At 30.2% G+C, this 26015-nt stretch overlaps 3 protein-coding genes across 5 annotated transcripts; 2 read left to right on the top strand and 1 right to left on the bottom strand.

The window, feature by feature from the left end:
• Positions 1-3835: 3835 nt before the first annotated feature.
• On the top strand, positions 3836-11123 carry LOC105773192 (uncharacterized). 2 transcript variants are annotated; one of them, XM_052628923.1, is made up of 18 exons: positions 3836-3958; positions 4114-4287; positions 4780-4961; positions 5061-5166; positions 5714-5790; positions 5896-5983; positions 6931-7126; positions 7481-7607; positions 7813-7893; positions 8026-8127; positions 8248-8343; positions 8656-8730; positions 9280-9399; positions 9717-9842; positions 9977-10051; positions 10410-10496; positions 10592-10650; positions 10739-11123. In XM_052628923.1, exons 1-18 carry the CDS (start codon positions 3904-3906, stop codon positions 10842-10844), a joined length of 1932 nt encoding a protein of 643 aa, XP_052484883.1. In that variant the 5' UTR covers positions 3836-3903; the 3' UTR covers positions 10845-11123. The 2 variants fall into 2 exon arrangements, with proteins under 2 accessions (XP_052484883.1, XP_012450355.1); XM_012594901.2 differs by having other exon boundaries at positions 10564-10650.
• Positions 11124-15204: 4081 nt separating this feature from the next.
• On the top strand, positions 15205-22540 carry LOC105773201 (uncharacterized). Its single transcript, XM_012594912.2, has 18 exons — positions 15205-15384; positions 15531-15704; positions 15952-16133; positions 16238-16343; positions 16959-17035; positions 17121-17208; positions 18015-18210; positions 18515-18641; positions 18842-18898; positions 19163-19264; positions 19388-19483; positions 19649-19723; positions 20361-20480; positions 20905-21030; positions 21402-21479; positions 21813-21899; positions 22006-22092; positions 22181-22540. Exons 1-18 carry the CDS (start codon positions 15330-15332, stop codon positions 22229-22231), a joined length of 1884 nt encoding a protein of 627 aa, XP_012450366.1. The 5' UTR covers positions 15205-15329; the 3' UTR covers positions 22232-22540.
• On the bottom strand, positions 22456-25412 carry LOC105773209 (B3 domain-containing protein Os01g0234100). 2 transcript variants are annotated; one of them, XM_052628928.1, is made up of 6 exons: positions 25325-25412; positions 24191-24222; positions 23928-24090; positions 23639-23845; positions 23450-23540; positions 22456-23369 (listed from the first exon to the last, which is right to left on the bottom strand). In XM_052628928.1, the coding sequence occupies exons 1-6, from the start codon at positions 25361-25363 to the stop codon at positions 22669-22671; spliced, it is 1233 nt and encodes a 410-aa protein (XP_052484888.1). In that variant the 5' UTR covers positions 25364-25412; the 3' UTR covers positions 22456-22668. The 2 variants fall into 2 exon arrangements, with proteins under 2 accessions (XP_052484888.1, XP_052484891.1); XM_052628931.1 differs by lacking the exon at positions 25325-25412 and adding an exon at positions 24604-25258.
• Positions 25413-26015: the final 603 nt, after the last annotated feature.

Here is a 26015-nt window from a genome sequence, read left to right as displayed (position 1 = left end):
TTTTATAATTTTTCGAAGGATCTTAAAAACAGTTTTACCATCTTGGGGACGAGGTCCAAGACTCCTATCTGCCCTCCATTGCATTCGCTCCTAGATAAAACTACACTTTGACCTTTTTAAATTTTATGATTCAATTTTGATTTGATTATAAATTTTTTTTTTAATTTTTAAGATGGTGGAATTCTAGTCCGAAAAATCTTATTTTTTTTATTTGAACTTGAGTTAAATCGTGTTTAAGTTAACCCCAAATAAATAAATTAATTTGTTTTCATTATTCAAAAAAATAAATTTTTATAAAATTAATACTTTTATATTTTATGATTAAATTTAAATAAAATTTCATTATTATCAAATAGTAACGTGACGGAAATTAAGAAAAGAATGGAGTTTACTATAAAGCAAGTCTACTTGTGTAAACATTGTAAGAATTACGAAACTCACAATTTTATTTTGACATAATAGATAATTTTATAAAAAATTATTTTAATTTTTAAGATCTTTTAGCCCTTAAATTAGTGTTTTTAGTCAAAACATCAAATAAAAAATTTAATATTTACTAACTTTACGTGACAATTCACGTTTATTTCACATCGATAATTAATACATAATATAATCGATATTAGTTACTATCGCATTTTATAATCAAGTACGTTTGATTATATAATAAATTCATATTCATTTTATAGAACAAATATATTTAATAATTTTGAATACAATAGAATTACATGATATGGAAAATAATTACAACAAGTAAAAAGTAAGTCAATAGTCAATATTCAACAAGAAAAATTATTTTTATTGGAAAAATAGAGACTTGTCCATTTTTTCCAAAGAGAAAAGACCTATAATTTCCTTTCCTTGACTGAAAATAGATATGTGTTACATGTGAGTCTATTAATTTTTTAATATATGTAATTTTTAAAAATAGTATATTTATATAATTATAATTGAATATATCGAAAACGAATATTATATATAAATAATTCAAAAATAAATGAAAATCGAAACAACATAATTTTTTTATTCCACAGGTTGAACTTAAATTCCAAAGCTGAGGAAAAAAAATTCCAAAGGATAGTAATTAACTTTTCTAAGATTCTTATTTCATATTTTCAAAGGATTTAGTGGCAAGATTATCATAGAGTATTGTATGAGAGTTTCGATTCAAATATTTAATATCATCTATTAAACTTGTTTAAAGGTCGGAATGTGTGTTTAAAATTTATGAGATTTTTAATAAAATATATGATTAAATTTAAATAAAATTTCATTATTATCAAATAGTAATGTGGACGGAAATTAAGAAAAGAATGGAGTTTACTATAAAGCAAGTCTACTTGCGTAAACATTGTAAGAATTACTTAAACTCACAATTTTATTTTGACATAATAGATAATTTTATAAAAAAAATTATTTTAATTATTTTTTTAAATTTTAAGATCTTTTAGCCCTTAAATTAGTGTTTTTAGTCAAAACACCAAATAAAAAAAATTAATATTTACTAACTTTACATGATAATTCACGTTTATTTCACATAGATAATTAATACATAATATAATCGATATTAGTTACTATCCGCATTGTATAATCTAAGGGTGAGCAAAACTCAATTCGACTCGAAAAAATCGAAAAAAAATCGAATTTCGAGTTAAACGAATCGAGTTATTCGAATCAACTCGATTTTTTTTCAAATTTCGAGTTCGAATCGAGTTGAGTTTTCGAATTCGAATAACTCGAATAATTTGAATATCAAACTATAATATTTTACATTTTTACCCTAAACTCCCAAACCTTTTTACTTTTCCCTCAAAACTCTTACTCTTTCCCACTTTCCCCCCAAAACTTTTACTCCCCTCCCTTTCCCACCAAAATTTTACTCTCCCATTTACTTTTTCTCAAAATTTTACTCCCAAAAACCCTCAAAACCTTTTATTTTCCCCCAAAATTTTTACTCCCTCCCACTTTTCCCCTAAAACTTTTATTCCTTTCCCATCCCACCTCCCACCTCCCATCTACCCCAAACCCTCCCCCCTCCAATTTTTTTTAATATTTTCCCTCCAATTTTTTTTTAATATTATGCCATAAAATATTCGTGTTAAAATTTTATATTGGTATCAATTTCACATTTTATTTTTAAAATAACTTTTATTAAAAAAATTATATTTTTACATTAATATATTTTTAATTCTAAAATACATAGTGACAAGAATCTGAAGATAATTAAAACAACTAAGCAAGAAGCTAACCAGTATAAAAAATTAATAAATAAATTATGAGGTGATGAAAGTTAATAAAAAACTTGATTAAGGTGGACAAATTTTATTACGATGAGTGACAGTGGTTATAAGGACCCAAAATTATTTTTTAAAATTTAACTCGAACAAATATATTCGATTCGATTGGATTGGATTCGAATCCATCTCACTCAACTCGATTCGAGAAAACTTCAAATAAAGTTAGGATGATAAAATGAGATTCGAAACCTCGATTAATTCAAAAATTTTCGATTCGATTCGATTCGATTCGATCGAATGCTCACCCCTAATATAATCGAAATACGTCTGATTATATAATAAATTCATATTCATTTTATAGAAAAAAATAATAGAATTACATGATCTGGAAAATAATTACAACAAATAAAATGTAAGTCAATAGTCAATATTCAACAAGAAAAATTATTTTTATTGGAAAAAAAATAGAGACTTGTCCATTTTTTCCAAAGAGAAAAAGGTATTTTCCATCTTGGACCTATAGTTTCCTTGATTGAAAATAGATATGTGTTACATGTGAGTCTATTAATTTTTAATATATATATATTTTTAAAATAGTATATTTATATAATTATAATTGACTATATCGAAAACGAATATTAAATATAAATAATTCAAAAATAAATGAAAATCGAAACAACATAAATTTTTTATTCCACAGGTTGAACTTAAATTCCAAAGCTGAGGAAAAAATTTCCAAAGGATATAGTAATTAACTTTTCTAAGATTCTTATTTCATATTTTTCAAAGGATTTAGTGGCAAGATTATCATAGAGTATAGTATGAGAGTTTGATTCAAATATTTAATATCACCTATTAAACCTGTTCAAAGGTCGGAATGTGTGTTTAAAATTTATGAGATTTTTGATAAAAAGAAATTAGGTCCGGAAAATGTACTTAGACAAAAAGAAACTTATTTATCTTGAAATTCTGGGTGTTTTAAATTTTGTGTTGGTTGATGACCAAAAAAGACAAAATTGAATAATGAGTGACCATTTTGTAATTTTTCATAGTTGAGTGATAAAAAAGAAAAAGACATAGTTGGGTGACTACTATTGTAGTTTACCCTAGATTTGTATATACTACGTAATTTATATCATATAAAGGTATTTTTGATGGGTTGCTAGACTTGTCCATGGAAAAAAAACTCAGATACCATTTTGAATATTAAATCTAAACTCAAGTACCAAATTGAGATAAAAAACTTCTAGTATCAAATTGAATATTAAAATTAAAATCAGATACCAAATAGTATATTAACAATGTTTAAAATGATTAAATTGAAATTTCATCATCTTAAGCGATAAAATGCAATTTTACCATTACATTAACTTATATAATTTTAAAATTTTAAAGAGACTAAAATATTATTATACCATTTTGATTCCTCCTCCACCCTTTGGCGCCATCCAATATTCAGTAAATACAAAACATAATGACAAGTGAATTGGATTCAAATTTTATATATATATATATATATATATATATATATATATATATTCTACCCAAATAAATAATTTTATATTTACTATAAATAATCTAACATTACCTTGAAAATCAAAGCATAGCGGTCAAACAAGGCCGTTAAGCATTTTCATAGCTCTTAACAATACTGATTTACAAAGAAACAATGGAGCTTAAACCTGGCTTATCAGCTTTGGTCACCGGCGGAGCTTCCGGCATCGGTAAAATTTTTGAAATCTTTACTTTCTTTTTCCTTTTAAAAAAAAAATTCAGTATCATATTTGTTTTCGGAGGATCTATGAACTTGATTCGATGTGATCGATTGTAAAGCGGATCGAATGAAGTAACTCGTTTGATTTTATTGAATTTTTTGCAGGTAAAGCGTTGAGCTTAGCTTTGGCGAGGAAAGGATTATTTGTCACGATCGTAGATTTCGCTGAAGAGAAAGGGAAGGAAGTTGCTTGTTTAGTTGAGAAAGAGAATTCCGGATTCCATGAAAAGTTAGAGTTTCATTCTGCTATTTTTGTTAAATGTGATGTTACAAATCCAAGTAAGTTCGATTTGAAGTTTTCTTTGTTTATTACTTGCTTGATCATTTTCTTCAAAGTACTTATTTTAACATACACTCGCTTGATTTCGATTTTTGCAAATAGGGGTATAACTTTAGCATTTGAGAAAATGATTGTGTTACTAATCCAAATAAATTCTTTCCTCTTTTAAGTGTCTTATATCTCATATTCAAACATACATTCATTGGCAAATAGGAATTTACATTTGAGAAAATTATAATTTCTAATTCAAGCATATGCGTTTGATATTTATTTATATTCATATCAGGTACATTTTTATTATATACTCATTTGATTTCAATTTTCGTAAATAAAATGTATAACTTTAGTGTTTGAGAAAATGATAGATACTAATCCAAGAAAAACCAATTTGATCCTTTGTTTATAACTTGCTCGATCATTTTCTTCAATGTACTCCTATCCAATACATAATTAAAAATATATATTCATTTGATTTTTATTTTCATAAATAGGAGATATAACTTTGGCATTTGAGAAGCATGTGGCTACATTTGGAGGACTGGATATTTGTATTAACAGCGCCGGCATCGGCAATCCAGTGCCATTTAAGGATGATCAAACAGATGGGACCAAGACATGGAGGCACACCATTAATGTCAACCTTGTAGCAGTTATTGATTGTACTCGACTCGCTGTAATGTTTCCACTATGATTAATTTTTCTGCAGTTTTTGCTTTGATAGCAATCCTAATTTGCAGCAATGGATTGATTGTTTACGAGTTTTTTTTAACAGATTAAAACTATGCAAGCTCAGCAAAAGCCAGGGGTGATCATCAATGTAGCGTCCTCTGCTGGTCTTTATCCATTGTTTTTGGGCCCCGTCTACTCTGCCTCAAAAGGTTTGCATTCATTTTTGTCATTCGGTTCAATATTTTATTTGGTAAAAGTATCTCTACTTAAAAAAACAGTTTAATCTTGTGTGTTAGATCAAAAAATAAATTAGTCCGTTTTATTAAAAAATTTATCTATTTGTACTATTAAAAATTTATGTAGCTGATGAAATAATTGGATAATGCTATATGGTGTGTCATGCGCACATTATATTGATGCACATTAATCAATTTCTTAACCATAAAATGGATGAAACTTTTAATAAAAAATTGATTTATTTTTGACTTAAAAGACTAATTTATCTATTTTTAAATATAAATAATATAATATAATATAATATAACTCTAAAGACAACACCTTCATAATTTATTTATTGTCTTATTTAAATCCTCGGCTCTAATAAATTTATCAGATTATTTGCAGAGATTAGTACGAGAAAGGGAAAACGCATATATTCAGAATGAGTTGGTGTTAATAAATATCTTAACGAAAGGGGTCTATGTGTATAACACATTTATGAAATTTGACGAACTGCTTAAAATATTTGTTTTCCAGGAGGTGTTATCATGTTTACTAGGTCACTAACTCCTTACAAACGTCAAGGAATACGTGTTAATGTTCTTTGCCCTGAGGTAAAAAATCTTTAGTTAATTTTAAGATTTTCGGTGTTCATAGTTAGCATTAGCCTTCCGAAAACTGTTTCTCTTAATATGATTTGCCTTTGAACTTTCATGTAGTTTGTTCGAACAGAGATGGTAGAAAAAATGGACCCCAAATTGATTTCACTAATGGGAGGCTTTGTGCCAATGGAAATGGTGGTGAAAGGTATATATTTTGGGGTTTTGCTAATAAGTGCCTCAAAATAAATCTATTTAAGAGCCGGGCTAAATAATTTGTTATTTTAACCAATTTGATCTAGTTTGAATTATTATTCAATAATAAATTATTATTATTCTTTAAAATTATTAATATTTTATTATTTTAAATGGATTAACTACAAAATTGACTTTTAAACTATACCATGTTTCACTTAGAAACCTAATTTTTTTGACAAATGAGGTATTTAAATTTTCAATTTCGTCATTCTTCCCCAAAAGTGTATGATGTCCCGTAATAATGTGCCATGTGTCACATCTTTATTGGTTGACATTGTGTTTTGAGTAGAATGAAAGGAAATTAATATTTTAATATCACTTTTGGGAAAAAAATTACTTATAATTGATAGCCAGTTTTACATTCAATCTATTATTGAAATAATAAATAAACTTTTTATTTAGTCCAAATGAGATTTGGGCAACGGATATTTTCAAACAATTTTAGATTATATACTATAAAATTATAATAAGTTCTTTGCCATCTATCTCAAAGGGCATCTTTAAAATTGTTATGTAATAATATTTTCATATATTGCACTAGAAACGATGAATTTTTTTCCATTACTCTAATTTAATACAATATTACCATAACTAATATACTAAATTAAAATAAATTTATCTTGACTTGAATGAAGATGGTTAAAACTCTTATTAGATATTTATTTGGTATAAATTTGAACTGTGTTACTCAATTTCTTACCCTTAATATTGTATAAAAATAAACTTAGAAAATTTTGTATATCCTGATCTTATTAATATAACTTCTCATACTATAATTGTAGTTGAGGTATAATATACTTATATAAAACATTGGTATAATAATGAAATCAAAATCTAGATTTTGCCCTTCTAATGATTTCTGTTAACTCTCTATGCACTTATGCATAATATTTCTAGGTGCTTTCGAGCTTATCACTGATGAAAGCAGAGCTGGTTCTTGCCTATGGATTACAAACCGCCGAGGACTGGAGTATTGGCCTACTCCAGCTGAAGAAGCAAAATACACTGTGCGTTCTTCCTCAAGTTCCAGGAACGACATGATCTCGTTCCAAGCTCCTTTAGGTTTCCGACTTCCTCACAACTTCAAGAAACTGTAAGTAAAAAAAAGCTCATAATTTCTTCGCCAGCTTAAACATAGATTCAGTTCTTGCATGGTTTCAGAAAGCTACGGTTTTAGGACAACATGTAAGAGTCTTGAAAGCGTAGCTTCGAAGTTTTGGGAGCAATTTATTATCAGGTTAATAAGGACATGATCTTTAAAATTGAACATTGGTACGAGAATATGATATTCAAATGTATGAAAATTTTAAAAATATTGAGTATACTCGTCTGCAACATATATTCGTTAGCAGTACTCATCCCGAGTAACAAATTTAATAAATATAGGATATTTGTTTATTGGTTTATTAAAGATACTGAGCTGGGCCTTTCTGCTCTTCCTCTTCAGTGTTGTGCATACATTGAGTTTCCATTTTCGTGATTCAACCCATATAATAAGTGCACCATTGAAACTTCCTCTTGAATTAGACCAAGTTCTTCTGAAAGTCATTTATGCTGGTGTAAACGCAGGTGATGTAAGTTTTCTTATTATGCTTTTTCATTTATGATTCATTTGATTTTCCCTTTACCCTTTTCTTTAATTAATTTCTTCTCTGCACTCAACTTTTGATCTCATTAATCCCGAGTATAAGAATCCTGTATAATTGTACGTCTCTTTGATATATAAATTGTAGACAATGTTCTTATTTGTGTGCTTTTTGAATAATATGTTACACACAGGTGAACTTTAGCGCAGGTCGGTATTTTCAAGGAACCAAGGAAGAAATTAGTTCCCTTCTTCCATTTGACGCTGGATTTGAGGTGAAGAAATAAAATATTAATTAAATGTCAAAAATTAGAAATGGTAGTGGACTGGATATCCGCATTAAAATGTTAATTTAATGTTGAATTAAGCAGATATCCTATGATTATGGTTCAATTTTGCTGTTACAGGCAGTGGGAATAATTGCTGCCATTGGAGATTCTGTAAGAAATTTGAAAGTTGGAACTCCTGCTGCTCTCATGAGTTTTGGATGTTATGCTGAATTTGTGAAGGTATAAATCAATTTTATTTTTATTATGTTTATAAAGGTCTTGTTTCATCATCTATTTCAATCTCTTTTTAAACCATATTTATATTGTTCAATAATTATTGGATATTGCAACTAAACATAGGTTCCTTCAAAGCACATACTTCCCATTCCAAGACCTGATCCAGAAATTGTTGCTTTGCTTACTTCAGGATTAACAGCATCAGTCGCTTTAGAAAAAGTACGTTTCTATAGCAATTTTTTTCTTACTTTAGATGATTACTTTAAGTAAACTACACTAGTAGTCATCCAATTATTAGTAAATTTTTTTTGGTCACCTAATTATGAAAAGTTTAACTCTGAAGGTATGTAAACATTCATATTTGGTGCATATAACATCATGGTTATAAGAATATGATCCTCTAAAAATTTTCCAAATATATAAAAGGACTTAAAAAGAAATCAACATATCCATATTAAACATATACCATTTCCAATACACACTTCCAGATTCGAGTAACTTAACTACCGATCCCCTTTTTTTATCTTATAGGTTGGTCAGATGAAATCCGGACAAGTTGTCCTTGTAACTGCTGCTGCAGGTGGGACTGGGCAATTTGCAGTCCAGGTTTGTTTTGAACTCAGTGATATTTCTCCAGTAGCTGAATTTGTATATGTAAGAAACTATGAGCATATAAAAATTTACATAAACAGATAACTCTTTGTATTATTACAATACAAAAGTTAATTTGAACACAACGTGAATGTGTTTTATCATATCGTTTGTTTAATAAAGTCTAAGCGTCTTGAAGTACTCATTTAATGTTTCGCACATATTCGAATATGGTACATAATATAATCCTCTAAATATATAAAAAATTTAAAATTCAGCAGTTTTATGTTGAACACGTACAAGTATCTGACTCTCATATTGAATCCTATTAACATAGGCTTTATTCTATACTCGTCTTAGTTTTATTCATACTGAATTATGATATTTCATTAATTTTCCAAAACATCTTCAATTATATATTTTATATGACCATATTTTACATCTTCAAAGATATATTTCATGATAATACGGTTTGTTTCATGGATTCAACAAGATTTTCCCCCCTGGATTTATCTTTTCTGTTTGCTTTTTTATAGCATCTTTTAATAAGAGAGACATTTGCAGCTTGCAAAGCTTGCAGGAAATAAGGTTGTTGCGACGTGCGGAGGAAAAGAAAAGGCAAGGCTTTTGAAAGAATTGGGGGTTGATCGAGTCATAGACTATAAAGCTGAAGATGTCAAAACTGTATGTATCTGAAATTCTTTTCAATTGTTCTGCTTTTTTTTCAGACACCTACCTACATTGAAACTCACAACCGAATTCGAGTAAACATAGATTGGAAGTTGGAACTCTCAAACTATTGCATCCTTTTAATCATCATCCATGGCCAAACTTCTGAGATTAATCTCAACACTCTCTTCCATGACTAAAGATCTCAGCTGCCATCATTTATCATCATCCATACAATGTCCAATCTTCTGGAGACTGATCCCACCACAGTTTGCATAATTTCTGCATTTGGTTGGTTTCGTGAAAAGAACATCTGACTTTTAGTCTTTCAGGCTCTCAAGGAGTTTCCTAAAGGAGTCGACATTGTTTATGAATCTGTTGGTGGTAACATGTTTGATTTGTGTCTTGATGCTTTGGCTATCCGTGGACGACTTATTGTGATAGGATTAATCTCTCAGGTTATTATTATTACTAATGAGATTAAAATTTTAAAAGGAAGTTACTGTTCTTATTTTGTTGCCTTTGACCTTAACTTTTAGTTTTTAACATCATTTACAGCTTCTGATGTTCTACTTCTTATTCGTATTTACAGTATAAAAGGAAAAATGGGTGGACGCCATTAAACTACCCAAGACTTGAGAAGCTTTTGTCCAAAAGCCAAAATGTGGTATGTAATCGGTAAAATTTGCGCATGTGACTCTTCATTTCTCTTAAACTATTTGTGTTTGACATTTTTGTCTTAAATACTTTCGTTATAACCTCAAGATTCGTGTATCCATGCGGTGTTTGTGTATCATTGGAGATAGAAACGACTAGCTTCAGAGAATATGAAAAAAAAGCCAATATTGTAGCCAAATACATATAGATTTAGGATAATTCATTGAGCTAATGTTTCCCATTTTCCGGTTATCGCGAATTTTGTGGTTTCTATCCTATCGTATATGTTTATACATCTTCGCACTTTGGCATTTCAAATCTTGTGGTTTGATACTTCGATTGAATTGAAAATAGCTTTTGTTTTTCAGTCTGGCTTTGTCCTGGTACAGTATGGCCATTTATGGAAGGAACACCTACTTAGACTGTTTCATCTTTACTCTTCAGGAAAGCTTAAGGTAATACATATATCCTGTTCTGTGTTTGATATACTTCTAGGAAACCTTTCCTAACATGCTGTAACAGGTTGTAATAGACCAGAAAAGATTTTCAGGTTTGCATTCGGTTGCGGATGCTGTTGAGTATCTGCATTCGGGTAAAAGTACTGGCAAGGTGAGCACAAATTTTCAATAAATTGGGAGCATTCAAGTAAACCAACCTAGACCTCTAATGTGTTTATATTACTGTCAAAATTCTGTAGGTTGTCGTTTGCATCGATCCAAGCTTTGAACATCAAATGGCTAAGTTATGATTTGAAGCCAATGAAATTATCGTTCATTGTTCATCCCTACCGGGTACAATCTTAAACTATTTGCATCTTATTTCGAAATATTATTATACATAGATAGCAGAAGTTATGTTCATCTAGAATAAAGGAACTATAGATGGCATTGAATTGCTGTTGTTGTTGTTGGCTTTTTTCTTTATTGTATGAGACAAATTCTGAGAAAAATGTACTGCTAAATGATACCATATATCATAGTGCACAAAGATATTGCTTGGTGGCATTGACCACCTTCTTGTATTGGTCTTTAGCTTTGTAATGACATTATTGATATGAAAGAATGACATGTGCATTCTTTTCACTGTTTGCTCTTTTGATTACTGTTTGTGTGTGTTTTAATTATACACATTTTTTTATAGAAATAATATTATTTTCTGCCTTAAACTTGAAACTTGAAAATTAGGTTTATTTTTATATTTGTACATTTTTTATTTACTTTAATATATGAACTTAGCAACTAGATTTATTTTGGTCCCTAAACTTAAAAAATATAAAAGTTCGATGGTAGTGTTTTAATAACCAGATTAGTAGTTGAATCAATTAGACACTGGTTCCCATTTTTTTTCCAAATCCTTTCACTTTTTAGGCAACCACAAGTAGCACAGCCCATAATAAAGTCTAAATATGAGTCATGACCATCTAAGTGGACTTTTCAAATATCTCCAAATCTAGAAACTAAAATCCAAACCTGATCCAATTCAATTTGTTCTTAAAAGGCCATGTAGTTAAACTTAGAAAATTATCCGAACTTAAAATATTTCTAACTTAAAATAAGCTATTATCAATTTATCCGATGTCTCTTAATTGATTTACGAATAGTATATTAATAATTTATTGTATCCGATAATAATGAATAAATATAATTACATAAAAAAATAAGGCAAAAGAAAGAAATAGTAAGTCAATAGTCAACTTTCGAGAAATTTAAAAGCAATTGTTAGGGCAAATCATTAAGGCAAATAAAGAAAAAGGGTTACTTGTCAACTTTGTACAAAGAAAAAAGAATGTTTCTTCCGTTGAATTAGTCAGATCGTAAGGAACACTCCTCTTCGATCCCCACCATTCCCCTATTTTTATATTATTCGGGTTGGATTGTGAGACTCGAATATATAAACAAACAAAGGTGAAATCGAAAATTTTATATCAGGCATTTAGATAAAATTAAGGGTTTAAAGTTAAAATTTTTGTATTAAAAATAATTTAAATTGAATTATTAATTTTTGAGATTGATATTTTTTATTTAACCAATGATTAAAAAGGATTAAATTAAATTATTAATTTTATAAGATTAAAAATGAAATCGTATCATTTAATTTAACCAAATAAGTCAAGTAAAGATGTTCATTAGTTGGGCAGTGTCAAGATAAAACCTAATTTCAAAATAACCTTTTAAAATTTCACATCGTCTTACTAAAAATGTTTTCATTTAAATTCAATTACAAAATATCAATATTAATATAAAATTATTTTATTATTTATAAAACCCAAACTAGACCTAAAGCAAGTCAAGCTATTTAGTCCACTTTTATATGCATATTTGATACAAAATATATTCAATATTTTTTCAAGATTTTTATATATTTAAAAATTATACCTTCATATAATATTTGGATATATATCAAATTACATATTAAATCAAAATTTACATATTAAATTTATCTCAAATTTATTCCCAAATTTCTACTTTATGAGAGTCAACCTTAGGAACTAGAGGTGCTCATGGGCTGGGCCAGGCCCATAAAAAAATTTGGGCCCGTGTCCTAGGCCCGGGCCCGGCCCAAAATATGGGACTAAAATTTTATTCAGGCTCGGCCCGGGGAAAAAATTTTAAGTCTGGGCCCGGCCCGGTCCGACCCATTTTTTAAATAAACACAATAAAAAATTAGAAAATTAAAAAATATATTTTAAAAATATTTTAAAAATAAAAAAAAATTTAAAATATTTTTAAAAATAAAATATATATATTTATTATATTTGGGGCCGGGCCCGAGCCAAAAAAGTGGTGCCCAAGGCCCGGCCCGTTTTCTAAACGGGTCTCATTTTTTTGCCTAAGCCCATATTTCAGGCCTATATTTTTACCCAAACCCTCCCATGTTTTGGACGGGCCGTTGGGCCGGGCCGAGCCGCCCGACCCATGAGCACCTCTATTAGGAACCAGCTCATTCAAATTCAATAAAAATAATAATTATGTTCAAAAATTCTTATTTCATATTTTTCCACGGTCAATTTACAAAGTCTACCACCATGTAATTATAGTCTGCAATATTTCTTTTTTCTAGATAAGGGGCACATCTTTATTACATCAAAAAGTAGATAAATAAACCATCAAAATTAGAAAGGAAAAAAAACACTAAAAAGCAATTAAAAATCAAACATAAATTAGTTAAATCATTTCAATTATTGATAATTGAAACATACGTCAAATCTAGATGCCCAAATTCCAATTATCAATAATTGAAGAAAAGAACATTTATTATAACTTTTCTAGATAAGTTATATCTACCCTACCTCCTATATTTTTTTTCTAAAAATTTAATCTATGTATTTTTTATATTTCAAAATTAAGTATAACTATTAATAGTATAATTTTTTTTGTTAAAGTTTTATCATGAAATTTTGAAATAAAAGAAATACTCAATAGGTAGCTATTATAATTAAAAAAATAACATTGTAATAAACTTAAATTTAACAAAATAATTTTAACATTATTAATAGTTGAACCTGAATTTTAAAATCAAAAAGTAGAGGATAAATTTCTAAAAATAAATGTATAGGGACTAAATTTCAAAATTTTCAAAAAGTATAGAGACTTATGGCATATTTTAACCTTCTAGATATAATTTTAACTTTTTTATAGATTTAGTCTCTCTCGTTTTACTAAAATTTGAGATTTAATGTATTCGGTTTAACTTGATATAATTCTATTATTCTATTTTTGTAATGTTATTATTAGGTTTAAACCGATAACATTATTATTGGTTATTGTCGTAAAAGTGGTGATGTGATTTTTTTAAAAAATTGGTTTACCATTTAATATATAAATTTATTATTAGTTGAATCTCATTAATTAAACTTACACATGGTGAAGTCAAAAAATTTTGATTGGGAATTGATTTATAAATTATTTATAAAGCTAAAATATAGTTTATCATTGTATTAACATAAAATTTGTAATTTCTTGAGGGTTAAACTATAAATTTTCATTTTAGAGAGAAATTGAATTTTCAAATTTAATGGGTCAAAATGTAATTTACCATTAAATAACTTAAAATTTTATTATTTTAAGGAGGCTAGAAGAACAATTGTCCATTCTTAACTATTTATGTGAAAAATTAACCATAGTTGAACGACAACTAACAATGTTACCTATTTGTAATCTACCAATAACACTAGTAAGGGAATTAAATTATGCAAAATTAAAGTCAAAATATTGAATCTAAAATGTTAACATAGTAAAAGGAGTAAAATCAAAATTAAACCTTTTTATAGAGAATAATGAAACCTATTTTTTAGGGATAATATAGTTTTTGGCCCTGAAATTGGCAAGTAGGTCCACTTGGGTACTTGTACTTTTTTTTGTTCTACTTTGTTCCATGAACTTGGCAACTAGATCCAGTTTGGTCCTTGAACTTGGATTCTGTCAAGATTCGATGATGTAACCAGTATTACTGGAATAAGGCTAGATCGGAAGGACTCAAAATTAATTAATATAATGGTTCGAACAAAGGGGTTGAACTGATTAACTCAAAATTTGTTTGAAAGTGACAAAAAAAATTGGGACAAAATTTGATAGTTAAAAAATTGGGGGTCTAATTTAATGTTTCCTGAGATTAATGAGAATTTTCAAAAAAAAAAAGAGCTTAATTAAAATTTAAAAAAATAAAAAAGAATAATGAGAATTTTCAAAATTAAATGGGCCTAATTAAAAATTTTAAATAACTTCAAAGGAGAAATGAAAATTTTCAAAAATATAAGGGCCTAATTAAAATTTTTTAAAATTAAAAAATCAAGATTTCTAAAAAATTTTGGGGGCCCAAGACCCTAGGCCCCATAAGGATCCGCCCCTTATAAATATTTTGGGAGGATCTTTGTTCAAAATGGGTTTAATTGTCGAATTAAAATATTACAATGGATTAAAAAAAATACCAAAGTGAAATAATTAACAAGTTTAGGGGTAAAAAAAAATATATATATATATATATATATATTTATCACAACTATATATAAAATTGTGTCCAAAATTTCAAGACTGGCGGGTCTTACTTAACTGCCACCAACTTCAAGCAAAAAAAGAAAATGATGCAACGACTTTTGGTTCCATTAAAGAAAAAAAAAGCAGATTTTCAGAGTCAATTTTCATGGAAAGGAAAAAAATATAAAAAATCCAAAAAAATATTATATATTTATTATAAATTGCTCACCCTATCGTGAAAATCGGTTTGTAGCTCTCCTTTTCAACAAACGATACTAATTATTATCTTTAACAACAGTGATTACAAAGAAAAAAATGGAGCTTAAACCTGGTTTATCAGCTTTAATCACCGGCGGAGCTTCCGGCATCGGTAGATATTTTGAAATCTTTACTTCTAAAAAAAAATTGTATAATATTTGTTTTTAAAGGATCTATGAACTTGATTTGATGTGAACGATTGTAAAGCAGAAATACTTTGATTGATTTTTATTGATTTTTTTTGTTTGTTTGTTGCAGGTAAAGCGTTGAGCTTAGCTTTGGCGGGGAAAGGATTATTTGTAACGATCGTAGATTTCGCTGAAGAGAAAGGGAAGGAAGTTGCTTGTTTAGTTGAGAAAGAGAATTCTAGATTTCATGAAAAGTTGGAGTTTCCTTCTGCTATTTTTGTTAAATGCGATGTTACGAATCCAAGTAAGTTGGATTTCATCTTTTGTTTATCACTTGCTCGATCATTTTCTTCAAAGTATTCGATTCATATTTGAATATGCCATTTAATTTTGAATTTTTGCATATAGGCGATATAACTTTAGCAAAATGATTGTTACTAAAGTAAATTCCAGTTCATCCTTGTTTATCACCTACAGATCATTTTCTCCAAAGCATTTATGTTGGATATATATTGAATATACACTTGCTCGATTTGGAATTTTGTGAATAGGAGATATTAGTTTAGCGTTTGAGAAGCATGTGGCGACATACGGAGGATTGGATGTTTGTATTAACAGCGCCGGCATCAATAATCCAGTACCATTTCAGAACGATCAAAGTGATGGGGCTAAGACATGGAGGCACACCATTAATGTCAACCTCGTTGCAGTTATTGATTGTACTCGCCTTGCAGTAAAGCTTCCACTTTGACTAGTTTTTTTTCTGCAATTTTTCTTTGATGACAGTCCTAATTTCCAGCAATGGATTTTGATTGTTTAAGGTTTTCTTTTTAACAGATTAAAACTATGCAAGCTCTGCAAAAGCCAGGGGTGATAATCAATACAGGATCCTATGCTGGTCTTTTCCCATTTTTCTTGGACCCCATTTACTCTGGCTCAAAAGGTTTGCATTTATTTTTGCCTCTGTAACACTGTTTTCAATTCATTGATCTTCAGTCAAAATTCATAATTTCATTCGGTTTTATTCTTAAAGTTTTAAGCTCCTTTTGATATAAAACGAACTGCTAAATTATTTCTGTTAAGCTCAAGTTTGAATTGAATTTTTAAATGCTATTTAAATATGAAAACAGAAAGCTCCATCGAATTTGGTAGCCACTTTTTTTTTCGATACTATCCATGGCTTTTTTATAGTTTATGCTCAGGATCCATGAATACAACTTAAATTTAACTTGTTGAATAGGGTAAACCTAATTAGATAATAATGAAATAGAATTCGATTTTTTTTTAAGCGGAACACAAGTAGCTTATAACAGTATCTTGTTTACTCCCTTGATAGTAAGCAGTTCTTAAAAAAAAAAAAAGGTGGTTTGAGGATAAAAGAAAGACTAGACTTAAACCAAAACGAGTTATATTTTGATTGGTAAAAATAACTTTACAAACCAAACATTGAGTTCATCGCCTATTCATATTTCTCAGATTATTTGCAGAGATTAGTGCGAGAAAGGGCAAATGAATATATATGTAATTTGACAAATTGCTTGCAATATTTGTTTTCCAGGAGGTGTTGTCTTGTTTACTAGATCACTAACTCCGTACAAACGTGAAGGAATACGTGTCAATGTTCTTTGCCCTGAGGTAAAAAAATCTTTACTTAATTTAAAGATATTGGATGCTCATAATTAGCTTCTCGTATGTAATTTGCCTTTGAACATGGATATAGGTTGTTCGAACAGAGATGGGAGAAAAACTGGACCCCAAATATGTATCTCTAATGGGAGGTTTTGTACCGATGGAATTGGTGGTAAAAGGTATATGTTTTGGAATTTTGCTAACGGTTATCTCAAAATAATTTTTTTGTTTTGAATTTATTGATGTTTTATTATTTTTAAATAGTAAAATAGATATTTTAATTTAGTTGAAATGATGTTTGGGTAACGAATTTGCTTGGTCCAATTCCTGAAAATCTCAATCTCAAAGGATATATTTAAAGTTGTGATATATAATAATATTTTCATATTTTTAGATGAATAAATAGTATACTAACTTAAAAGAAAATTTGTACAATAATGTAACCTTTATCTTATGATAGCTATATTTAATGTAGGTAAAAGTATCATAAACTTCGTATTAGAAATCAAACTGTATTTTAATTTTTATATTAAAAAAAATAGACAAATTAATTCTTGTACATGGAATCAAAGAGTCAACTGATCATTTTATTAAAAATTTTATTTATTGTTTCTGTTAAAAACTAGTCTTTCTACATTAGCAAGAGTTGCACATGGCATGTCATGTGTCACTGTTAAGTTATTTTATTAGTAATGCTAGTTTTTAGCGGTAAAAAGGGTTGAAAATTTTAAAAGAAATTATCAATTTGTTTTTTAATCTACTCGTATAGGACTAGTTTGCTCATTTAATAGAAGGTGGTGAAATGCGATCCGGTTACTAGTATAAGGGATTTTATGGTACTTTTACCATTTAATTTATAATATATTTATAAAAAAATTAATTTTGAGTAGATTTTAAGTCATTCCTATAATAATGAAATCAAAATCGAGATTTTGCACGTGAAATCACTTCTGGTAACTTTCTTTGCACCTGTGCGTATTTCTAGGTGCTTTCGAGCTTATCACTGATGAAAGCAGAGCTGGTTCTTGCCTATGGATTTCAAACCGCAGAGGCATGGTATATTGGCCCATTCCATCTGAAGAAGCAAAATACTCTTTGCGTTCTTCCACAAGTTCCAGGAGCAACAAAATCTCGTTCCAAGCTCCTTTAAGTTCCCAACTTCCTCAGAATTTTAAGAAACTGTAAGTAAAATGTTATAACTGCTTCAGTTTTTAGTGTTTACAAATTATATGAGGAGTTTTGAGGGTTGGAAGTCTTGAGTTGCCAGCATTTACATAGATCGAGTTCTTGCATTGTTGCAGAAAGCTACAATTTCAGGATAACATATAAGAATCTAGGTCTTTATTCATTAGCCATGTGTTGGACACATACTCAGGTCGACACTCACCCTAAATCTGAGTAACATAGACCAACTTAAAAAGATAAGATGTGCGTTAATAGGTTTAGTAAGATACTGACCAGTGCCTTATCGCTCTTCGTCTTCAGTGTTGTGCATACCTGGAGCCAAAATTTTCGTGATGCAACCCATATAATAAGTGCACCATTGAGACTACCTCTTGAGTCAAACCAAGTTCTTCTGAAAGTCATTTATGCTGGTGTAAACGCAGGTGATGTAAGTTTTTTATTATGCTCTTCATTTACGATTCATTTTTCTCTTTTCTTTAATTAATTATTCTCTGCACTCAACTTTTGATATCTTTTATTCGGAGAGTAAGAATCTTGTATAATTATACAAAGTTTTACGTCTCTTTGATATATAAATTACATACATTGTACTTATGTGTGTATTCTTGAATAACATGTTACACACAGGTGAACTTTAGCGCAGGCCGTTATTTTCAAGGAACCAAGAAAGACCCTGGATTTGAGGTACAGAAATAAAATATTAACTAACCAAAATTAGGGATGACATCGATTGGGATATTTTCCATTTTTTGTAATACCGAATCTGAAGTAAAAGACATCATGGATATCTACATCATAGAATCAGAATTCAAAAAAATCGGATTTGTATCAGCAATTACCCGAAATCTCATTATCTACCTATTGTCATCCCTAGTGAAAATGTGGTAATATATTATAGTTCAATTAAGCTGATATCTTATGGCTATGGTTCAATTTTTGCTGTTTCAGGCAGTGGGAATAATTGCTGCCATTGGAGATTCTGTAAGAAATTTGGAAGTTGGAACTCCTGCTGCAGTCATGACTATTGGATGTTATGCTGAATTCATGAAGGTATAAGATCAAGTTTATTCATTTTTTTATTCAATATTTTATAAAATATTGTGTATCATCTATTCTACCTTTTTATTCCAATATTTAAATTGTTAAATAATTCAATTTTGAAACTAAATATAGGTTCCTTCAAAGCAAATACTTCCAATTCCAAGACCTGACCCGGAAGTTGTTGCTCTGCTTACTTCAGGATTAACAGCATCAATCGCTTTGGAAGAGGTACCTTTTTATTGCATTTTTCCCTTATTAGATGTAGACTTTTGCATTCTCCCAAAATATGACCCCATCTTTCATTTCCTTTTTCTTAAACATTGTAGCTCTCTAATCAGCCTTTTTTTTAATCTTCTTCAATCTTTTTTTTTGTTTGTTTTTTTCATCTTATAGCTTGGTCAGATGAAATCTGGAAAAGTTGTCCTTGTAACTGCTGCTGCTGGAGGGACTGGACAATTTGCAGTCCAGGTTTGTGTTAAACTGAGTTGATAGTTTGTAATACCAACATTATATGAAAAAAAAGGTAGTAATAACGACACAAAATATAAGAATAATAGAAAAATAAGTACATGATATAATACACAAATGTATCAAAATTTACGTAAGCACAATTTAAATTACTAACATAGCAAAAGATGTGTTTGTCCATATTGTTTGTTTAATAAAGTCCTGGCTTCTGAATTTTATATTATCTTAGTATGCTTTTATCTTTGTTACTATAAACTCTTCATTTTCCTTAAAAGTACTGGTGTCAACATATTTCGGATACAGATGTGGGCACGTTACTCCAAATATATTAAGAATAAAGGAAAAGTTGAGCATACTCATGATAGATAAATCATGCCTATATCCAATTCTCATTCCGAATCAGTGTAACATAGACTTATATTCCTTGCTTAACTTAATTTTATAAGTACTGAATTATGATATTACATTTATTTTCAAAAACATCTTCAACGATATATTTTATATGACCATCATATTTTACACCTTCAGAGATGAACTTAAATGTTATCTCATGATTGTATGTATATGTTTCATGGCTTCAACAAGATTTTGCCTCCTGGATGTATCTTTTTTGTGATCCCCATCTCGACTTTTGCAGCTTGCAAAACTGGCAGGAAATAAAGTTGTTGCAACTTGCGGAGGAAAAGAAAAGGCGAGGCTTTTAAAAGAATTTGGGGTTGATCGAGTCATAGACTATAAAACTGAAGATATCAAAACTGTATGTATCTGAAATTCCTATTTTCAATGGTCAGCTTTTTTATCCATCCGTATCAGACACATGCTCGGTATCCGGCCCTTACAACCGAGTCCAAGTAACATATATTTGAAGTTTGAACTCTCAGTATGAGAAAGTCTAGTCTATTCTACTTTGCTGGTTTTCCAGTCTAGTCTATTCTACTTTGCTGGTTTTCCAACCAATGTATCCTTTAAATCATCATCCATAGCCTAACATCTGCGATTAATCTCAACACCATTTTCCATGACTATCTCAGTTGCCATCATTTTATCATCATTCATGCCATGCCCCATCCTCTGAGATTGATCTGACCACAGTTTACATATTAAAGTAATGCTGCCATGTCATAATTTCTGCATTTTGTTGGTTTCATGGGAAAAAAAAATCTGATTCTGTAATCTTCCAGGCTCTCAAGGAGTTTCCTAAAGGAGTTGACATTGTTTACGAATGTGTTGGTGGGAACATGTTTGATTTGTGCCTCGATGCTCTGGCTATCCGTGGACGTCTCATTGTGATAGGAATGATCTCTCAGGTTGTTCTTACTTCCCCTTTTTTTAATGAGCTTAAAATTTATAAATAAAGTTACTGCTATTCATATTTATTGTTTTTGACCGATTAATTTTTAGTTTTTAACATTTGTATTGAGTTTGATGCTATGATTAGTTCAAATTTTATTCCTTTCAGATCACTTTTAATATTAGATAAGTATTTATATTCGTAGCTCAAACCCGAATTTGAATAACATAAATAACCATAGGTTGTTAGAGAATGATCAAATCATATGTTCTTACATGATATTGTGATATTGTATCTAGTGAGTTGTTAATTTAACATAAAAACAATCTAGCCGATCTTCAAATTCGCAACTTTAATATCTTTTGGTGTTGTACTTCGTATGGACAGTATCAAGGGAAGGATGGATGGAAGCCATTAAATTACCCTGGGCTTGTTGAGAAGCTTTTGGCCAAAAGCCAAACTGTTGTAAGTAGTTGGTTAAATTTGTTGCTGTGACTCTTCCTTTTTTTTCTTAAAATACCCTTATCCAATACTTATGTCCAACATATTTTTGAACATGAGTACATAGATACGATTTTTTTATGAGATCTTGTAATTACTAATGACTAGCTTATGAGAATATAAATAATAATAATAATAATAAGATTTACAATAATTCGTTGAGCAAAACCGTTTTGCCATTTTCCGGCAATCATGAATTTTATGGTTTCGGATCTACTATATATGTCATATTGTCCTCTTCACGACATCAGATTTCTTGTTGTTTGATTGTATTGAAAATGTTCTTTTTCTTTTCAGGCTGGCTTTGTCCTGACCCATTATAGCCGTTTAATGCAAAAGCACCTGATTAGACTATTTCAGCTTTACTCTTCAGGAAAGCTTAAGGTATATGTTTGATATACTTCCATAAAAGAATCTTGTGTTTTACTCGTTTAGCTAAACAAAAGCCTTAATGCTTCTCACTTAACATGCTGTAATTCGGTTCTACCAGGTTGTGGTAGACCCGAAAAGATTTTCGGGTTTGCATTCGGTTAGTGATGCTGTTGAACATCTGCATTCGGGTAAAAGCACCGGCAAGGTAAGCACAAATTTACTATAAAATGAGGTCATTCATGCAAAACCAGCGTAGTCCTCTAATGTGTTTACATTACTATGAAACTGTTTAGGTTGTTGTTTGCATGGATCCAAGCTTTGAACATCAAATGGCTAAGTTATGATTTGCAGCCGATGAAATCATGGACTAATCGTTCATCATTCATCCCTACCGGATTAGTCTTAAAAACTATCTACATCTCATAGCGGAAATATACTCATACATGCGTAGCAGAATCATGTTCGTTTAAAATGGTTACTAGGTTTGAACAAAGAACCACAAGTTAGCATTAAATTGCTATTTCTTTTTTGTATTGTATAATGTAATGCTAAATGATGCCATCATGTATGTGTATTCGGAACTAAAAGTTATATCGAAAAATAGTAGATAGAAAAGTAATGAAGGGGGGGTCCTAACCCGATATTCTCCAAAACCCAAGTTTTATACACTTGTACACTTTCTTCTTCACAAAATACTATCTCTTGTGCTTGAGATATATGCAAAAAACTCCCCATCACTAATGGACTAGTTTCCATTACAAAAGCTATTGAGTGGCAAGTGTCACCAAGGCCCATTGGCCACTTCTCGAAACAGAGCCTCGAGATCATCAGCTTTCTCTTGCTTGAATAACCTTATCTCTCTATCAAGTTTAGTCAGTGTATGGGTTACTTCCGCTAGCTTTGCTTCGAGTTTCAGCTTTTCCTCATTTGAGTTGGCTTGTTCGAGTTTAACTTCTTTGTACCTCCTTGACTTCGTCAAGAGGTTCATCAACTTGTCCAACCGAGCACGTAAGAAGCCCACTTTCATGCCTAACCCCTCAAATGATCTCAAAGTTTTGTCCCAAGTGAGGAAACTGTCGTGGGGAGTTGTAAGCTTGGCAGCTCTAATGGCATCCGCAATATTGATCGTCTCGGCAATGACTCCGGCAACCAGTTTACAGTTAAGTCCCTCGAGAAGATTTTCGTGAAGGAATGAGTTTTGATTACAACAAAGCTCGTAGTACTTCATCTGCAAGTACTTTGAAAACTCGGAATCTATGACTAAACCATTAACAAGAATGTTAAAATCCTCGAAACTCTTCACTTCTCTAAAATTAACAATGGAATCTGAAAGCCTGACTCCGTCCGAAACTTCAGAGCCGAGATCAACCCTGTTATTCTTGGATTGATCCACAGTTCGTTCAATGTTAGAACTATAGAGAATGGGGGCATTTCTATCTTCTGTTTTTCCTACCGAAATTTCACATATCTTTAGTTCTTTCCCTGCAATCATCAAAAGAAAACCTCCATAAACCCTAAGATTCATGTATTCGTGTGTATTATCGGAGATAGAAATGGCTTACCATTGTCAACTAATTGAGTGGAAGATTCTAACTTTAGAAGGCCAAGAGCAACATCTACTTCATCTGAACATTTTTTTCTCACAATATACACCTAATAAATCATAGAAAGCTTCACCATAAGCATGTACGATACATATATGGATGTTGGTACGAGGGTATGATCAACCCAGAAAAAAACCATACAATTACCTTAAATTTGGAGGGTCTCACTAAATGAAACACACATACATCTCCTTCCAATAATTTATGAGCAATGGAGAACCCTCTCCATCCACCACTAAGACCAATCTTTTCCACTAAATATTTAACTTGAAACTCTTTCCCTTCTTCATCTTCCAAGACCATCATTCGATCTTCCTTCGGCAAATGATTCAAGCAGAAGTGCTTCGGAAGACCCTGCCGTCGGAAAAAGTTAAAACATCTGCCAATCAATATACCAATGCGGAAACAAGTCTCAATGACGAAAACCGAGTCATACCAGCCAAAATCCTCCGGTTACATGTGATGGAAGCATGTATTTGATCATGCTAGGGAACTCAGATGATAGATTAGCTTGAATATCCAATGCTCGTTCCATTACAGCCAATTTGGTTTGGCCATTTTCGTACACTTCATCGTATGTAGCTCTCTTCCGTTTATTACTAAAAAGGAAACAACAGAGACAATATTATATTATACAATGTTGTAATGCCCAGATTGTTTCAAAGACATGAAAGAAAATTTTGAGCTAAAATAACCCACCATTGAGCCTTCTCCTTTTCATAAGAGACTATCTGTCAAAAGATTCATAAAATTCCCATTAGTATATTCTTGAAATACACATATCAAACAACCGTTTCAAACTCATATTCTGATACAGGTAACGAGATATGACCTTCTAAGGACTGTTTCGATGGTATGTATGTATGTATGTATGAGGAAGAGACCTTGAAAGAGCTTATTCTCATATTCCGGGTGCAAGCATATGACCCTCTAAGAGTCCAAAATGCTGTTTCGGATGTATAACTGTATCCGAAATTTACACACGAGCTCGGTACCTTTCCGTACTTACACCCGAGCTCGAGTACCCTCCGTACTGTTGCTGAGAGTTTTTAGACTTACAGTTTAATGACAACCTTAAAGCAAAAAAGCTTAAATGGGATATTGAGGCTCACTTGGTTCACAGTCATTGCTGGAACTTTTTTCCTAAACAATTTGGTCTTGGGTGGTCTCCCTCTCCCTCGACTAACCTGCTATATATATATATATATATATATATGTGTGTGTGTATATTCATAACCCCCCAAAAAAAAAAATTTTACATGTTTGGGTACTTTAAAATACATACATAAGTGGATGAATGATGATGCTTATGTATGTATGTATGTATGTATGTGTAAAAGAGGAAGAAGCAGAACTTATTTTCTGTTTTGAATAGAGCCCAAGTAGGAAAAAAAAACAGAGTACAAGCTTTCGGTACTTCTAAAAAAATGTAAATGTTTGATTCTACAAACATAGAACATGTAGGTATGCTTATGTATGTTATGTATGATGAATTTATATAAGAAAAAAAGAGAGCTTGAGAGAGCTTACAAGCTTTGGGTACTTCTGAAAATACATACATACATACATAGAACATACGGATGATGATGATGATGATGCTTATGTATTATGTGATGTATGTATATATGATGAATGTATATAAGAAAAAAGAGAGCTTGAGAAAGCTTATCCTCTGTTTTTGATAGAACCCAGGAAAATAAAAAAGAAACAGATTACAAGCTTTGAGTATACTTCTCAAAGATACATGGAACATATGGATGATGATGCTTATGTATTATGTGATGTGTATAAGTATGTAGATATGATGAATGTGTATATAAGAGGAGGAGAGACCTTGAGAGAGCTTATCCTCTGTTTTGGAGAGACAGCCATGGCATCTCACTTTCAAAAGCTTTTGTATTTGAAATTTTGAAAATCAAAGAGAGAAAAGGAAGTTTATTATTATATTTATACATATACATATTTCAGTACTAAATGATCGGGTTTTGTGGGACACTGCAGAGAGAGAAATGTATGAGTGGAAAGAACATGAAAAGCATTTCTTCTTTTTTTCCTTTTTTGTTTCTTCCAGAGTTAAATTTTAAATTAATCCTCCCATCATCTAGATCTATTGTAATAAAATTTTAGGTTCATTTTCTAGGCTCAACCTAAATTTAAATTTAAATTTTGTTCAGATTGTATTAATTTTTGTTCGATCCATAAGTAAACTCAATATTAAAAAGTAACAGATTAGATATTAGAATCGGATGTCGATTTTCTATTAAATTAATTTAAGTATTTAATTTTATAAATGTTTTGTTTTTAATGTTTAATTAAGGTTAAAAATTACTATTAGAAGTATATTTAATCTAAAAATTATTAGTTTTGTATTGGAAGTGTAATAGTGTGATAGTTTGAACTAAATTTGATCGATTGGTAGAATTAGTTAGACTGCGAATTGATTGAGGTATCAATTTGAAGAAAAACTTTGAATTGGTTGACTAGAGAATCGATACGGATCAATTAAATCGGACAATTGAATTGA

The sequence above is a fragment of the Gossypium raimondii genome, chromosome 1, assembly GCF_025698545.1.
Source record: "Gossypium raimondii isolate GPD5lz chromosome 1, ASM2569854v1, whole genome shotgun sequence".
Taxonomy (NCBI): Eukaryota; Viridiplantae; Streptophyta; class Magnoliopsida; order Malvales; family Malvaceae; genus Gossypium; species Gossypium raimondii.
This window is presented reverse-complemented; position numbering and strand designations above follow the sequence as displayed.

Bases quoted from the DNA above. Each gene is read 5' to 3' on its own strand.
- LOC105773192 (XM_052628923.1), top strand. From the start codon at position 3,904: ATGGAGCTTAAACCTGGCTTATCAGCTTTGGTCACCGGCGGAGCTTCC. The intron at 8,128-8,247 runs GTATAAATCAAT...AACTAAACATAG, and splicing joins GTTATGCTGAATTTGTGAAG to GTTCCTTCAAAGCACATACT. The intron at 8,731-9,279 runs GTTTGTTTTGAA...AGACATTTGCAG, and splicing joins CTGGGCAATTTGCAGTCCAG to CTTGCAAAGCTTGCAGGAAA.
- LOC105773201 (XM_012594912.2), top strand. From the start codon at position 15,330: ATGGAGCTTAAACCTGGTTTATCAGCTTTAATCACCGGCGGAGCTTCC. The intron at 17,036-17,120 runs GTAAAAAAATCT...ACATGGATATAG, and splicing joins TCAATGTTCTTTGCCCTGAG to GTTGTTCGAACAGAGATGGG. The intron at 21,900-22,005 runs GTATATGTTTGA...CGGTTCTACCAG, and splicing joins ACTCTTCAGGAAAGCTTAAG to GTTGTGGTAGACCCGAAAAG.
- LOC105773209 (XM_052628928.1), bottom strand. From the start codon at position 25,363: ATGGCTGTCTCTCCAAAACAGAGGATAAGCTCTCTCAAG. The intron at 24,223-25,324 runs GTCTCTCCTCCT...ATCTTTTGACAG, and splicing joins AGAGGATAAGCTCTCTCAAG to ATAGTCTCTTATGAAAAGGA. The intron at 23,541-23,638 runs GTAATTGTATGG...ATGATTTATTAG, and splicing joins TGAGACCCTCCAAATTTAAG to GTGTATATTGTGAGAAAAAA.